The sequence below is a fragment of the Lithobates pipiens genome, unplaced genomic scaffold (genome assembly GCF_037356315.1).
Source record: "Lithobates pipiens isolate NorthernLeopardFrog02 unplaced genomic scaffold, aLitPip1_a1.2 Scaffold_8, whole genome shotgun sequence".
Classification (NCBI taxonomy): Eukaryota; Metazoa; Chordata; class Amphibia; order Anura; family Ranidae; genus Lithobates; species Lithobates pipiens.
In genome coordinates, this window is record NW_027507903.1 from 109,179,444 (window position 1) to 109,196,466 (window position 17,023).

At 43.9% G+C, this 17,023-nt stretch overlaps 1 protein-coding gene across 1 annotated transcript in view; it reads right to left on the minus strand.

The window, feature by feature from the left end:
• SCAMP2 (secretory carrier membrane protein 2) overlaps nt 1-17,023 on the minus strand; it is a 57,085-nt gene that overhangs the window by 18,932 nt on the left and 21,130 nt on the right. Inside the window, exons 2-4 of the mRNA XM_077468735.1 lie at nt 11,856-11,936; nt 5,324-5,410; nt 616-727 (exon numbers count right to left, since the gene is read on the minus strand). Coding sequence (XP_077324861.1) covers nt 616-727; nt 5,324-5,410; nt 11,856-11,936 — 280 coding nt within the window. The remainder of the gene's footprint in view (nt 1-615; nt 728-5,323; nt 5,411-11,855; nt 11,937-17,023) is intronic.

A 17,023-nucleotide genomic window follows, 5' to 3' on the forward strand; every position in this document is an offset into this window, starting at 1 on the left:
ACATGTTTACAGGCATATTCAGGAAAAATGGTCTCCCAATTAAGGACCGGTTCACAATATTGCGATGGCAGACATCGCATTTGTAATTTGCAGCGCACTACTGTTCACATTACATGCGATGTCTGTGCGGTGTGATGTCATCCATACAGACAGTATGGCTGATATTGCAACTCATTCGGTGCAAACACGCACATGACCTTTTTTTCTGTTCGTACCAGAATCGGATCGCATGTGTGTTCGCACATATGCGAGCCGATTCATGTTCGAACTGTCAGTTTGCAGTGCAATAAGCAAACTGAAATGGGGGCGTCCTTAACATATGACAAAACTCCCCAGCAGTTCGCATATGGCAGTGTGAATTGCCGTGCGTGCTGGGTGCGATGCGTGAACCCGCAGTTGATTCACAGGGTTCTCGCATCGCAATAGTGCGAACCGGCCCTAAGGGTCAGTTTGATTTAGATGCAGAACTTGTCAATTGCTGACACCAAGCTGATGATGTTTTGATGGGAATATCAACTGATCTTTGCATTCCTTGTGAATATTCAAACACAGATATTCACAGAAACACTGCCTTCAAAATACAACCATGCCTAAAATAATACAAAGTGTACTTACAGTTAATATTTACATTCCTCATTTCCTTCTCCTTCCTCTCAATTTCAGCTGCTTTCTTGTCCAATTCTTCCTGTTGCTGAAGGAGGCCAGCTTGTGCAGCCATTGCTACTGCCTATAGAGATAAACACATGAGCAAATATTAGAGGGAAAAGTAAGCAATTCCCCCTTATTCATTTTCAAAGTTTGGAAACACTTCCAGACTGATTCAATAAAAAAGTGTAAAGATCAACGATGATCTCCAAAGTACAGTAGCCTGTACACACAAATATAGTTTCCCTTTTCTGAAGTTAGATCAGGGACAGATGAATGCTGACATACTGCTCTTTACCTTCTTAAGTAAGCCTATTAAAAGGAGAACTAAAACGCTTAAGCCGCGTACACACGGGCGGATTGTATGGCCTACTTAGTCCGTCATACAATCCGACGGACAGTCCGTCATACTTTCGAATGAACGGACTTGACCACACACGGATGCACAAACAGTCCGTCGAAAGCTTGCGCGATGACGTGTACAGCACGTACGACGGGACTAGAAATAGGAAGTCCAATACACAGCAATGCAACCTTTCGCCGTGTAAATCCTTTCTGAGCATGCGCCATTCTTAGTCCGTCGAACTAGCCTACTGACGAGCGGATTGTCCGCTGAAACCAAAGTATGACGGACAGTATTACGGAAATTCCGAAATACTTAGTACGCCAGACTGCACGCTGAAAAAGTCCGCTGAAGCCCACACACGAGCGGACTGTCCGCTGAAATGTGTTTCGACAGACTAAGTTGGCCATACAGTCCGCCCGTGTGTACGCGGCTTTAAAGTGTTACTCCACTAAGGCACCTCTCAGCCCTTTATGGGTTTTCTGATGCCGGAAGGTGGGACGGTGGTTTATGATCATGCAACTGCCATGACTGGCTGTCCCATGATCCAAAAGCCCTCCAGCGTCGGGAGCGTGCATTCTCGGCACAGGTTTGTGTACATTTTGGTAGGCAAATATGCTCAGCATGAAGATCCACCCAACCAGAAGCAGCATATTTGCTTACTGTTGACGTGAAGAGGTTAAACTTTACATTTCTTTTTTAATCTTCTTTGCTGCGATTTCCTGTGAAATTCAACGCTATATGGCAACCTGGAGTACAGTACTTCCCCAGAAATGTAATTTCCTGCTTGTGCGATTGCATGTTGGTTTGCGTTAAAATAAAAGTATATTTTTAGGCATCCTCTGCAAAAGGAAACAGATTTTTGGCAAGATACTCCCTTGCGGGTGCTGGCGGTAAAACGTTGCTATTTTTACTGCCGCTTTATCGCCACTATTCGGCCACTAGCGGGGCAGTTTTAACCCCCGCTGGCAGCTGAAAGTGTGTTAAAAAACGCACGCAAAATGCAGATGCAGCTGCGATTTGCCAGTGGTATAGCCGTGCTGCCCCATTGATTTCAATGGGCGGGAGCGGTGAAGGAGCGGTGTACACACCACTCCAAAGATGCTGCTTGCAGGAGTTTTTTTTTAACGTCCTGCAAGCGCACCGCTCCAGTGTGAAAGCCCTCAGGGCTTTTACACTGGAGACACAGCAGTGGCTCTTTCAGGGTGCTTTGCAGGTGCTATTTTTAGAGCTGTAGCGCCTGCAAAGCACCCCAGTGTGAAAGGGGTCTAAGGGGTTAAATTACTTCTAAAGGGATGCAGAGACTGCAGCTTCCTCATTAGAATGCTTAACTGTATGAGCCGATTATACTGAATAGAGACAAGGAAACATACAGATTTTTCTTAAGAACCGAAATCCTTGCAAATTACTTAGATCCCCTAGATGAGATTTATATAAAAAATAAAAATAAATTTGATATATGGTAGGAGGGGGTTTCTTGGTAGAAGAGGCATGCACCAAGGCAATATGATAGATTTAGAGAGAAGAGACATGCAGTATTCACTCCTGGCATCTGTAAAATGCTGACAATGTAGCTGGGTGCTAGGGCGATGCAAAGCCAGCATGCATGGGAAGGAGTTACATCACCGCTGACCACCCAAACAATGAAAAGGAAAAAGGTACTTGGTGTAGCAGAGGAAATTATGGCATTAACAGGGGACAGAACAGCAACAGGATCACAGAACTGTCAGCACTAGGGGCAAACCAAAATGAGCTGCCATCCCTGGGCCACACTACAGCTCCTGTTTAAGGCTGAATTACGGCAAAAAACAAAACCCTTCCCTTACGGTGGGACTGCCTTGTGCTGCAAGGGTTTAATGTTCATTTATGACCAGAGTACTGAAACCTTCTAACACCCCCTCCAGATCTTCAAGTTTTCCATGTCTACCTCTTCTAAGGGAAGTAGTTCCACTTTCTGTGCCCAGAGAGGAAAACACAGCAACCCAGGGCCGCTAGGGAAGTGCTTGTGACATAAGGGCGGGAGGAAGTGCTTCAGTACCTTATAAGGGCGATGGGCGGAAATTGGTGGAAACAGTGCAGCCTGTGGTATGATGCAACGTCTGATCCTCCACCTAAAACTAAACTCGGAATGGTGGAAATTTACCACCACGTTTGAAAGTTTGAACACTTAACAAGTGAATAAAATAACACACAATGTACAGGGTCCCGGTAGTTTATTAATTTAACAAATGCTTTTCAGGAGACACTAATAAAAGTATCTTTCAAGTAGTAGAGATGATAAAAAAAAAGTTACTTGCTTTAGGGTTTCAGTAATAGTACAACCTTTCTGCGTCACTGGTACCTGTATCAGTCCAGGCTTCACCTGTCACACGGACATACCCCTAGAGGGGTCGTCAGGGTCTGGGGATCCAAGGAATGGATTGTAGTAGAAGGCAATGAAGAGGTTGACTGAAGCATTCAAAGAAAACAAGAACTAGTAGGCACAGAAACTTCTCCATAAAACGAATGCCCTTTGCTATTTATTATCCAATAGCAAAAAAACTGAGGTCTCATGAAGTAGGGTTATAGGGGTCTGCCCAAATGGGGCAAGTCCAAAAGCTTTGTCAGTGTCCAATCACCTGAAAGTAGCAGCCTATAATCCAGGGTCTAAGGCCTGATTCACACCTATGCATTTTAAGTGCTTTTTGCAGATTTGCACTACAGTCCATTTAACATTGTTCCCTATGGAACACGTTCAGTAGTGCAAATCTGCAAAATGCAAAAAAGCACTAAAAATGCATTAGGCGTGACTCAAGCCTTGGAGTATCCAGGCTGTGTCCTGTACTGCAAGATTAAGATAAGTACTTTTACTTGCCTGATACTCCACTCCCACAGACTCCCTCCAGGCTACTAGACTGGTGCCCACAGCCTCTTCTGCCCTATGGCAGTCTGGCAGCCACATGTCCTCCAACATCGAGTCAAATGCGGGGGGCCCATAGCCCTGCATTAGACTTGAGGATGCCGAGAGACAGCCAACAAGTCAGAATGTAGATGGGAGAACACCTGCTCCTGGGAGGGATCAGTGGATTAGGTAAATAAATGTGCTTTTTCCGACATTCTCTAGACTATTTGACCCTCGCAGTACAGGGGCAGCCCCACTACAAGGGAGGAGATAGGCTTTCAAGGTGAACCAAATCTTAATATACATATTACTGTAAGGCAGTCAGACTGCATAAACCATAATAAATGTGGGTGGCTTATTTGGTTATTGTACTACTGCAATGCAGCAAAGGGCTAAAATGCCCTATGATGGTGGCACACTGGAGATTTGTGCCTCCAGCATTCAGACGTGTCTCTTTTCATAGTGTTCCAATCAACAGGATTTTGTTTGTCCGTATTCATAGATGAAGCTCTATTTTTTACAGTCTGACACTTCTAAGTGTTTGTGGACAGTAGTCATGTACACTGCCATCTAGGGCTGCAACGAGCGATTATTTTCATAATCGATTAGTTGAACGATTATTGTTTCGCTTAATCGATTCTTTCATTCAGCGAATGTACAAAGATTTTCACATGAATATTCTTGTCTGAAAATTGATGTGTGGCCAGCATAAGGCTCGGTACACACCTACGCAGATTGCTTTTGATCAATTTATGCAGTGTTTTTTGCTGTGCATGTTGATTTTTTCGCACGTGATTTGGCTGCAATTTGCGTTTGCTTTTTTTTTGTTACTTTTTTTTTGGCCACTTTGTTGTTGGGATGATTTAAAAAACACAAATTTCTGCAAAAACGCACTACATGCTTTTCTGCAGCTTCTCCATTGAAGTATGGCATATTGAACCAAACAAGCACCGTTTTGCGTTGAAAAAGGTCCTGGACCCTTTCCAGCAGCTAAAAAAAAAGCATAGATGTGAATGTTAAATGAACTGTAGTGCGTTTCTGCAAAAAGCATAAAAAAAACACCACATGGGTGGGAACCAGATCTAAGACGTTTAGTAATATAATGTGGTTAAAAAAATAAAATAAAAATAAAATTAGCCCTTCATAGTACAAAAAGAAAGCAAATAATCGCTACTGTAAGGGGTTAATTTTTTCTTACTGTGCAACAGTGAAAGTAATATTTACAGTAGTGATTATTTGCTCTTTTTGTACTATAAAGGGTTCATTTTAGTTTTTTTAACCCCATTATGTTACTGGCCGATTAATTGATTATGAAAATAGTAATCGATTAATTTCATAATCGATTAGTTGTTTTGGCCGTACTGCCATCTCAGAAGAATTACGTAGAATCAGGCAGGGCTCACTGGCAGCTTGTCATGGTACCTGCTCTATTTATTACAGTAATTAACATTTACCTGTGGTGATGGTTCTATGGATGGCTGAATAACAGCTGGCTGGGAAGGCATCACAGGCTGCACTGGAACCGTCTTCTGATTGGTTGTCTGTAGACCAAAAAAAAATAAAAAAATCATCATCAGCAAGCTCCACAGGTTATCTCTTACCTCTAAACCATGTTTCTGATGGGGATAATACAAGTAAGGAAAAAGAAATGACTGGTTTAGTGAATTAATTTGCTCATTACCTACCTTGTAGACTCACATGTGTTTGGCTCACACTGTGCCTAAAATGCATGCAGTCCTCAAAAGCTCTAGTCGCTTTACAGTCAAGTTTATAGAATGCAAGTGTGTCCATGTTCACGATGGGGGTTCTACACCATGACAAAGCTTCATCCAATAATAGCTTCTGACTTTTAATATTAGGACACTTACCTGTCCTTAAATGCAGTGATGTTGGCACCCCAGCCAATGTTTCCATCGGCTCTTGGGTGCTGCCTCCACTATTCATAGTAAGGGGACCCAGCAGTGAAGGTTTTTGGTTTCACAGCCGGTTCCCTCCTATGCATGTGCGAAGGGCACTGCGCTTTTTGAATGGCCCGGTGGCGAGGAAGGAGGAGGGGGCTGAACTTCTGAGTGATCTCGCAGCAGCAAGATCTCTCAGAAGTGGGGACCGGTACCCGCTCCCCCCTTCCCCTCTGAAAGGTGCCAAATGTGGCGCTGGAGGGGGAGAGGAGGATGATAAGCGGGGCTTTAACTTTTGGGTGGAACTCCGCTTTAACATGTTGCAATAAATATATATATATATTTTTTTAAATAAACCCTAAAGGGCTGGTTCACATCTGTGTAGTGCGTTTTAGGTGCATTACTATTGAATTCTACTTAACACACATTTTCATAAAAGCGCATCAAAAAATGCAGCTACCAGGCTTTATTTCCAATGTGCCGCACCTAAAATGCCTAGGTGTGAACGAGCCCTTACAGTATCGGACATTGGTCTGGTTGCACCACTGTAGTTTATATTCAAAACATAAAGCTGTACTTGAAATTTGAAGTGGTTGTAAAGCCTCTCCTCCAATCCCTACACTGGCTCCCAATCACCCAGCGAATTAAATTCAAAATACTAACTACAACATACATTCTTGTCTCCAAATATCACCCAAATCGCCCCCTCCACTCTTCAAGACCTCCTACTCAAGCTCTCTCGTCTCTTCCCCCATTCCCGTCTCCAGGATTTCTCTAGAGCAGGGATATGCAATTAGCGGACCTCCATCTGTTGCAGAACTACAAGTGCCATGAGGCATAGCAAGACTCTGACAGCCGCAAACATGACATCCAGAGGCAGAGGCATGATGGGACTTGTAGTTTTGCAACAGCTGGAGGTCCGCTAATTGCAGATCTCTGCTCTAGAGCCTCTCCCATCCTCTGGAACTCGCTACCTCCACTGGTCCAGCTATCCCCCACTCTTGCTACCTTCAGGCGATCTCTGAAAACTCATCTCTTCAGGGAAGCCTATCACATCTCCAACTAATCTCCTAGCACTTCCATCAGCTCATTTCCCACAGTTACAACCTTTTGTACCACCCTATTAGATTGTAAGCTCTTCTTAATCCTCTTGTATTTTATTATATTGTAACTGTATTGTCTCCTTTTTTATATTGTAAAGCACTGCGTAAACTGTTGGCACTATATAAATCCTGTATGATGATAATAAAGCCTCAAGGTTTTTCACCTTCATGCATTCTATGCATGAAGGTGAAAAATCTTCTGTGCTGCAGCTGCCCCCCAGAGCCCCACCCCCCTTTTCTTACCGGAGCCCGATCCTATCCAGCGATGTGCACGAGGGCATCGGTTCCAGCCACTGACACTCTCCTCACTGGACAAACTGATAGCAGCAGGAGCCATTGACTCCCGCTGCTGTCAATCAAAAGCTGTGACACGGGACCGGGGCCGAACCCCCCGCTGTCTGTGTCAATGAACGCAGCAGCAGGACTCGGGAGCAAGCACGCATGGATGCCACCATGGAAAATGGCTTTCTGTGGGGGTACCCAATGAAGAGGAGGGGCTTGTAGCGCTGGCAGGGCACCCCAGAAGAGGATCGGGGCTGCCCTGTGTGAAACCATTGCACAGAGCAGGTAAGTATAGGCATGTTTATTTATTTTTTTAGAAGAAAGGGCTTACAACCACCTTAAGCTGGCTGGATCCCTCTATGGTTGTATTGAAGTTGATCCAGCGATTGACTTTAGAACAACCAACCTGTCTTTTTTTTCACCTGATCACTGCTAAAGCCACCAGCAGTGATCATTGTATTGTAGGAGTTTAAATTTTTATGCAATCAGGCAGGTCCTTCTACTACATGGTTTTGGTAAATCTGAAGACAAAATTCTACAGAAAATCTAATAGTGTGTATGGGGCTTTAGCCTTTACTACAACTTTCTCTGCTGAAGACAAACACTTTCCTTCCATGACATTGTATATGTGGCCTGGAGCTGCTTTTTCAAGCACAGCTTTTCTGCGGACATACTCTTTTCTGCCATCACAATACATTGTAAAGATAAATATCAGTGCTGCTCATCATAGAACCAAAACATTTTCAGCACTACTCTGATGAAAAATGGCATGTGATTCTTTTATACCCAATTAGATAAAAAAAAAAAAAAACGACCACAGGAAACAGGAAACCCTGTATACTTAGATGAACTCGCTGCTTGAAAACAGAACAGCAACACGAGTGGAAGAGATAGAAGGGATAGAAATAAAATCCAGTAACATTTCTCACCTCCTTTAGTTCATTTTTAAGAACAGAACCCTTAGCACCAGAAAATGTATAAAACAGAACCAACGATAAGGAGATTAATGTTCCTTGAACAGAAGCAACAACTGGGCAAGAATCTGAGTATCTGGCCTTAACTCAGTGATCTTGGGCCATGGGTGCTCAGCCTGTGGCCCTCCAGCTGTTGCAGAACTACAAGTCCCATCATTCCTTTTTCCTTTGGGAGTCATACTTTTAACTGACAGCATAGCAATGCCTCATGGAACTTGTAGTTCCACAACAGCTGGAGGGCCACAGGTTGAGCACCCATGTAGGCCTTGGCTGTGCTCCTACAGCTAATTTAATTGCAGTCCTCTCTAGCCAAGCATAGCTTTCTTTGCCTCCCATTTGTTCTGTTGGTTTACAGAGAGCAAATAAAAAAAAAAAAAAAAAACACACCCTGCATAGAAAAGGACAGGTTCACCTTCATCATAAATGTGCAGGTTTATCTATACAAAAAAGGTATGTGGCCTAAAGAGGAGCCCCAGTAATAAAGTGTGATGCAGCACATAATTATACAATTCATCTGAACTATCCTGCCAGTGAAGTCCATATCATGCAGCTTCATGTGATGGTGTGGTAACAATGCTGCACTGCTCTTGACTTCACAGCACCATTGCCACTCTAACGTAGACTGTGCCTGCTTGAATTACAGTAGTATGAAAAGATGTTGCAGGGGGTGTGGCGATTAGTATTACCACCGATTATTTACTAGAATGGGGGGTCAGCAACCTGTAGATTGCGGCCAGGTGACTGGTAGATCGCGGTCTGAGCTTGCGACCCGCCTCCCAGAGTGCGTAGGTGTGTATATACGCCAAAGCGCAAAACGTGTGTGTGTATTTGAGTGGGATAGATTGATATATCAGAGTCAGTCCAAGATTCTTCTCATCTCCCCACCAGCACAGTAAAAGAGGTGTGGAAGTACTTCTCTTATGGCAGAGCCAGAGGGAGATCTTTCCCATCTCTCTACCAGCACACTGAGAGATAAGGCTATTGTGCACAGGGTGATTAGGGTGTGCCCAGGCACACCCAGCACACACCTATGCCATAGTATCAAACAGTGTGCAATGCAGAGGGACTGCTTGTAAAGTTGGAGCTGTAGTAGGTAGCAAGAGCCGCATAAGCTGATGTCTCCTCTGTAGTGCTGGCTCCTGTCCCATGTGGAGTGATACCAACTGCACTCCATCTCTCATCCCAGCTGGTGGTCTACAGAGTGGTGCCAGTAGCAGGAAAGAAGAGATCTTCCAGTCAGTGTGAAGTAATAATCATATAGGGCTGCTTTCACACTGATGTGCTGCGGTGTACCTGCAGCTTTCCTGCAGGTTTAGCCATAGACGTCTATTATATCTTGCGGGTTTGGTGCACTTTCTGAACCCAGGAGTTTAGGTTTGCTTTCAGAAAGTAAACCACACCTGCAGGATATAATCAAAGTCTATTGCAAAGTGCAGATAACATAGGAGAGTTGCAGATGCACTGTGCAGCACATCAATGTGAAAGCAGCCTTAGACCCCTTTCACACGGAAGACCACTCCGCACTAGAGGAAAAGCGCTGATCGTTTTACAGGTGCTGTGCGGGTGGGAGGGGGGCACTTTGAACCCCAAAGAAGGGGTTAACAAGAGGTTAAAAGCGCCCAAAAATCGCCGCTGCCAAATCGCTTTGGCAATGCTGCCCATTGATTTCAATGGCAGGGGCAGTTTAGGAGCAGTGCATACACCGATCCCGCACCACCCCAAAGACGATGCTTGCAGGACTTTTTTTTTCTGTCCTGCAAACGCATCACCCCATTGGGAAAGCACTCAGGCTTTCCCACTGGGGAGGCAGTTTACAGGTGCCATTTTTAGCGCCAAAACACCTGTAAAGCACCTTCAGTGTAAAAGGGGTCTTACAGTGGGTTCATTTACATTTGAAGATTGGGGGTGGTAAAACCCATAGTTAAGATGGGTTTTTACCACCCCCGCACCAACTTCAGAGAAAGTGTCCTTGTCATAATGGTTGGTGGGTGTAGCACCTGCCACGTATGACTCATTCAAGTGAACGAGGCAGCTTCACGACTCAACCGCAGGGTTTTACCACCCCCCCCCAACTTTAGGTGTGAATGAGCCCCAAGGGTCCTGCTGCCAAATGCAACTAAGGGCTCATTCACAAGTGTAGGAGGCACTGCTGCTCCTCCAAAAAGCGATCAGAGTGTGTTTGACAGGTGGCGTGGAGGCAATATGTTGCCTCATCACCACCCGATTTAATCCATTGTTGCCGTGCAATGCATGCGATTATAACATGGTAGTACAGCAATTAGAGGCTTAAATCAGGTGTGAGGAGGCAACACTGTGCCCGGTGATCTTTGACTTCTACCATGTTGTTCAGGTAGATCTCATCTCTTTAACGTCGCCTACCCTTGCACTAGACTGTAGCTTGTCAATCCGCACCTGACCACACCTGGTCCTGCCCACTGATTTCTGCATTGACAGCACTGTCTCTGTTGCTGAAACTCTTCCACTGTGAGCTGCAGTGTCTGGAAGGGAAGTACGTGAAACACAAACAAAAAGGATTTGGTTCAGTTAGAAGACACACAATGTCACAATACACGGATCAGCTTTAGAGTGGCAAAAATGTTCCCAACATTCCCGTTTGACAGAAGATGATTTAACAATGAACTTTTGTCAAACAGGGACACCAACACATGGATCCAAATTTAGCCAGTCCCTGCTGAACCGATGGAATTTCAATCCATCTATGGCCAGCATTACTCTCTTTCTACCGATTGACTTCTGCACAACCAGCCTGTCAGTCTCCCCACTGTCAGAACACAATAGCACAGCGGGAGTGAGGCCCCCAACCATGTCAGATGTGTGAATGTGGGTATCTGATCTTTTTTTTTTTCATTCAACCTGCTGATCAAAAGGAAATAAAAATGATTAATGTGTGGCCAGCCTTAAAAGATTATCTTAAAGAATAAATTCCAGGTATGGATATTTTATACATAGTTACATTGATTCAGCTTGGACCAACGTAACAATGGATATAACATACTCCAGATGGAAAGAGTGAAATCACTGCCCGACCTCTCCACCTCGTCCAATCAGAGAATATTTGGAATGCGTTCAGAAAATGAAAAGTATTCGCTGAATGATGCGCGTTCTGAGTGGCCAGCATCCTGTGTTCACAATTCAGTAAGTCAGCTGCTCAGCACAGGACACAGAAGTGGAGATCGCTGGAGTAGCAGTGCCTAATTCAGCGATTTCCAGCTTCCAGTGGCGTTAGCCAGGTATGGTATATACACGGTTACATTGATGCAAGACAGATAAATGAAACTATGTAAAAATACAGCATGTCTGGAATTCCTCTTTAAAAATAGCTGGGGTAAACTGCAACAGAGGAGCGAGGTCTGATGGGATATACTGTGCCCGCTGAAAAGTGAACTTCATTAAAAAGAAAGGAACTAGTGGTTTTGGAAGTCTCCATGAAGAGTTTTGTTAAATAATACAGGTACCTGAATGTGCAAGTATTTAAGTGCTAGTTGACACCAGAAGAAGGAGAAGAAGGAGGAAAAAGAAAGAAAGAAGAAAAAGAAAGAAGAAAAAGAAAGAAGAAAAAAGAAAAAAAAAAAAAAAAAGGAAGAAGGAGGAAGAAGGAAGGACATATTTTTACCATTTTACCTTTTACAAGTGCATCAAAACTAGAACTTGATAATGTTATATCACTCTTGTTGATATCGTAAGTTGTTCAGTATTACTCCTACTCACCAACCGTGAACTTTCGGTGAAAGGGTTAAACTCTTCAATACCTCCATGGCTGTTGGCAGTAATCTGCGTCACTGAGGGATCCTGAAAAAGAAACACAGGAAAAAGGATTTATTATGTTTCCTTGCAGAGATATACATGCCCAGTGTGAATCTGGGCAAGCACCATATACAAAGTCAAGGAGCAAGGCGATGGAGTGGCAAAGACCCCACCTGATTCCCAAATTGCAATCCACTTGCTTTAACTGCCTTCAAACAAAGCATGAATTGTACCCGCAATTTTCCCTGTAAGTAGGAACCTGCATACAGCATATACCCAGATTCTGGGGCTCCTGAGCGCTCTGGAGAAGATTTCGGAGGGGGACAAACAGTTTGTGTGGACACTTTGCATTGCCTGCTTTTAGGAATTTGTGACAGAACTTACCAATGAGTGTCTTTTGTCTCAGAAAAGAGACTCTCATTGGTCAGTGCTGTCACATGACTGCCTAAATAATGGTGGGGAGCAATTGCACAAATTACACTTCTATATGGCTTCCAGGGCTGTGTATGGATGTTTCAAAGTATAGAAAGATGCACACTGGCAACAGTGGGCGCCGGACAATGTTACACAAAAGCAGATGGGTGCACACGGGAGAGCAACAGCGGGGGAGGAAAGATTGATTTTTATTTATTTATTTTTCTTCTTAGGAAGGTGGTGATACCCTCTAAAACAATTAAATATGGATAATAAAGTGATGCTAAAAGGCAAATTTGTTTTATGCAATATAAAAGAGGTTATACTTACCTGCTCTGTGCTATGGTATTGCATAGAGCAGTCCCTTACCTCCTCTTCTGGAGTCCCCTTCTGGCACTGCCTGCTGCTCCTCTTCTCTCTGCTGGCCGTGTACTAAGGGGGCACCTGTGTGGGTGCACTTCTGAGCTGGGCTGTGTGCATCCATAGACACACACTGTGCAGCTTAGCTACACCCTCGCTCCCTCCTTACAGGATTTTACTGACAGCCTATGGCTCCCTCCGTCTCCTGTGATCCCAGGATGAGAGAGCGGGGTGCTGCAGATGAGACAGAGCTCGATCATTGGAGGAGATAGGAGTGTGTGTGTGTGTGTGTGTGTGTGTGTGTGTGTGTGTGTGTGTGTGTGTGTGTGTGTGTTTCTTTAGGATGAAAAAAAAAAAAAAACACAAATAGGCTCCTTTCATACATGCGGACTGTTCTTTTCATCAGTTCAGCCACACTTTTTCAAAGAAAAAAAACAAATACAGTTTATATCCATTTTTTGCATCCTCTAGTCCTTAACCACTAGAGTCCCAGAGGCATTTTTTCATGCAAAAACCTATGTATGTTTACACGTATGCTCCATTTTTCGTCCGATCCATTTAACGGAACAAAAATAGGGCTTTGATCTGTAAAATAAAACAGATGCAGATGTAAATGGATGATCATCCATTTTCCCATAGAGATGCATTGATGTCCGTTTTTCATCTGTCAATGGATGGATGAAAAAAATGGACAAACAGTTTGCATGTGGGCCCCACACCTTTAGAACCACTTTAAGGCCCCATGTACACGGGACGCTGCTAAACGTACATTCAGAGGCAGTTGGACACTTTTTTCAACTGCCCCCGAACTCCGTTGCGTTTAATAGCATTTCTTCGAAAGCAAAAAAAAAAAAAAAGGGTTTAGACGCAGAGTTCCACGGTGCCAAAAACGTGACTAAATGCTTCTAAAACGCAAGCGCGGCCAAACGCCGTTAAGCGCGGCATGTAAATGCGGCAAAATGGACGTTTTAAACGTAGGTTACTATATGTCAAGTTAAATCGCTCAAGGGGCGGTTGTAAAAACGTCCCGTGTACATGAAGCCTAATGCCGCGTACACACGATCAAATTGTCTGGCGTACTTAGTCCGACATACAATCCGGCGGATAGTCTGGTGGACTTTCTACCGAACGGACTTGGCCACACACGGACACACAGAAAGTCCGACGTTCGCTTGCGTGATGACGTACAGCACGTACGACGGGACTAGAAAAAGGAAGTTCAATAGCCAGTAGCCAAGCTTCCTTTTTTCGTACTTGCTTCTGAGCATGCGTCATTCTTAGTCCGCCGTACTAGCATATGACGAACGTATTGTCCGCTGAAACCCAAGTCCGTTGGGAAGATTGGAGTGCAAAAATACTTTTAGTCCGCCGGACTTCACGCTGGAAAAGTCAGCTGAAGCCCACACACGATCGAATTGTCTGCTGAAATGTGTTTCGGCGGACTAAGTACGCCAGACAATCTGATTGTGTGTACGCGGCATTAGGCCTCATGTACACTGCTGCTGCTAAAAACTGATGTTCAGAGGCAGTTGGATGCTTTTTTCAGCTGCCCACACAGGTTTGTTTAATGTCGTTTTTTTAGGCAGTTGCATTTATAGGCTTTTCTTTGAAGGCATAAAAAAAAAAAAAAAAAAAAAAAAAAAAAAGTTCAGACACTGAAGTTTCCGACGTTTCAAATGCCAAATGAGGCTAAAACGCGGTACCAGTGTTTAGGCGCATGCTCGTTTAGAAGCATTTTTAAAAAAGGTGCCTTTTTTTTTACATTACAAATCTTAAAAATGGATAGCAAATGACAAAAAAACAAAAAAAAATAAACTTGTAATTGCTTGCAATGCTTCATAGCCCATATATACCCCTAATGAGCCCATGATCCAATCCAAACTAGTATTGCTGTTATCCAAAGTAGAATTGGAATTTGACCTATATGTTAGATTTGAACCAGATGACCCCCACCATTGAGCTTGACCCCCGACTTGATCAAACATAGTTGCAGGAAATTTAATTGCATTTTCCCCTCATGTTAAATTCTAGGTAGCTTTGACAATGATTCACAGGACTGTCTCTTCCCCTCACCCCAACCTGTTATCTTGGACACCCACCCTTCATCCAAGTTCTAACTTATGTAATCAGTGTCTTTACCCAGTCTGACATTTTCTAAGTTGCAACTTCAGCAGGCATTTCATACCAATGTTTACTCAGCCCCCCCCCCCCCCAACAACATGACTCTCAGGTTAAGGTTAGGGTTTCCCCCTGAAGAACAAAAGAACAAGGTTAGGGTTTCCCCTTGAAGATAAGGTTAGGACTCAGGAATTGGAATAGGGACCTCCTCCAAAAGCTTTTGACCCCTTTCACACCACAACGCACCTTGCGTCGGCGGTAAAACGCCGCTATTTTTAGCGGCGTTTTACCGCCGGATTTGCAGTGCATTTCGGCCGCTAGCGGGGCGCTTTTACCCCCCGCTAGCGGCCGCGAAAGGGTTAAAACCGCCGGCAATACGCCGCAATAGCGGCGTTTTGCCGGCGGCATTACAGTGCTGCCCCATTGATTTCAATGGGCAGCAGCGGTGGAGGAGCGGTAAACACACCACTCCTTCACCGCTCCAAAGAAGCTGCTGGCAGGACTTTTTTCTGACGTCCTGCCAGCGCACCGCTGTAGTGTGAAAGCCCTCGGGGCTTTCACACTACACACAATGGTGCAGCTTCTTTAGGGCGTTTTGCAGGCGCTATTTCTAACGCTATAGCGCCTGCAAAACGCCCTGGTGTGAAAGGGGTCTAAAGGTCAGCAGGCGGCCCCCAGAGGTCAATGGTAAAGAGGTGTGGCTGACCCACCTCCAAAGTGTTCTGCCTACCCCAATTTATGTGTGTGTAATAGATAGATAGAAATATAAAATAAACTAAGCAGCTGTACATACATGTTGGAAAAATATCCTACAGACATGTGCTGCGCAATCAATGGACGAGTCCAGTAGCGTCGAACTCTGGTCCTCGCACGCAATTTCCAACGTCTTTCCAGCCTCATCAACAGCAACGTCAGGAGCATTTCCTCCCATATGCTCATTATGGGATCTATAGTAAAAACACTGAAATTGAGGAGAAGTACACTGCTGCTACTCACTCTGGTCTTATTGAATGGGCTTTGGGAGGGTTTTATGATGTTATCTTAAATAAACGCTCCTAGACGCGAACGCGGCAAAATGCCGCTAAAACGTGACTAGACGGGTGTTTTTAAACGCCAGTTTCAAGCTGTCAAAAAATAAATAAAAAAAATCATTCAGAGGAGGTTGGCTCAGCATCCCCTGTACATTAAGCCTTACTCACAATAGGCTTGTGCATTTCCTGTACCTGGAAGCATGATTTCAGCATTGATACATGTGACTGTGGCAGAGTAACCGCTATTGTTTAATGAGAAATAAGTTATACAAAAGTCTGTCAACTGTCAAACTTTGAGCTCATTTACTAAAAATATGTTTACATGTGCATTAAAAAAAAAAAAAAAAAAAAAAAAATAAAAAAAGGGGGGAAGGAAGGAAGGATAGACGAATAAATAATGCCAAAAAAAAAAAAAAAAAAAGCACCACAAACACGCTGGAAATGCATTTCAAATGCATGTAAAGGAGCATGCAGAACTGCACACTGAACATCGGGGATTGTGGTGTAAACGAGCCTGAAGTCATGGATTCTCTTGATACGGTGTGGCATTATTGGTCAGTAGGTTGGAACTTTCTACGGCAGAAGAATGTGACCTATGAAGTGGGCACACCCATCTTTAACAGGTTCCTCCGGTGATGACTCAGACGTGATCCAGTGACTTGTAAGGGAGAAGCACTGGTAATACTTTAGACAAAGCCACACTGAACACACAAGACACAAACCTGTACAGGTTGTAGAAAATAAAAATAAAAAAACATGATCCAGGGCCAAGTTGCATGGCACCAGAAGCACAATCATAGTAAAATCCCATTAGTTTTAATTCATATTCAATAATTAAGAGTTCTATACTGTATATTTCATTACAGAAAATCTACTAAAATTTTTAAAAAAATGTTTTACAATTTTACAAAACTCAAACCATTTCTTTACTAGATGAGTGGTCGTAGAATGGCCTACAAAAGAGTATGAGCATTCATGTAAGGCTAGGTTCACATCTGCGTGGGTATGTGTGTAAAATCGCATGCATCCCGCAGACACACACACACACACACACACACACACACACAATGTGGTGCTTTAAAGAAAACATGCATGGGGTGCTATTAACTCTTAATAGCACCCCCATGCTCTGAAAAACGTGTTGTGGTTTCCCGCACGATGAAATACAGGGTGCAAAAGCCAAGCTGGGTCAAAACAAACTATTTCTAT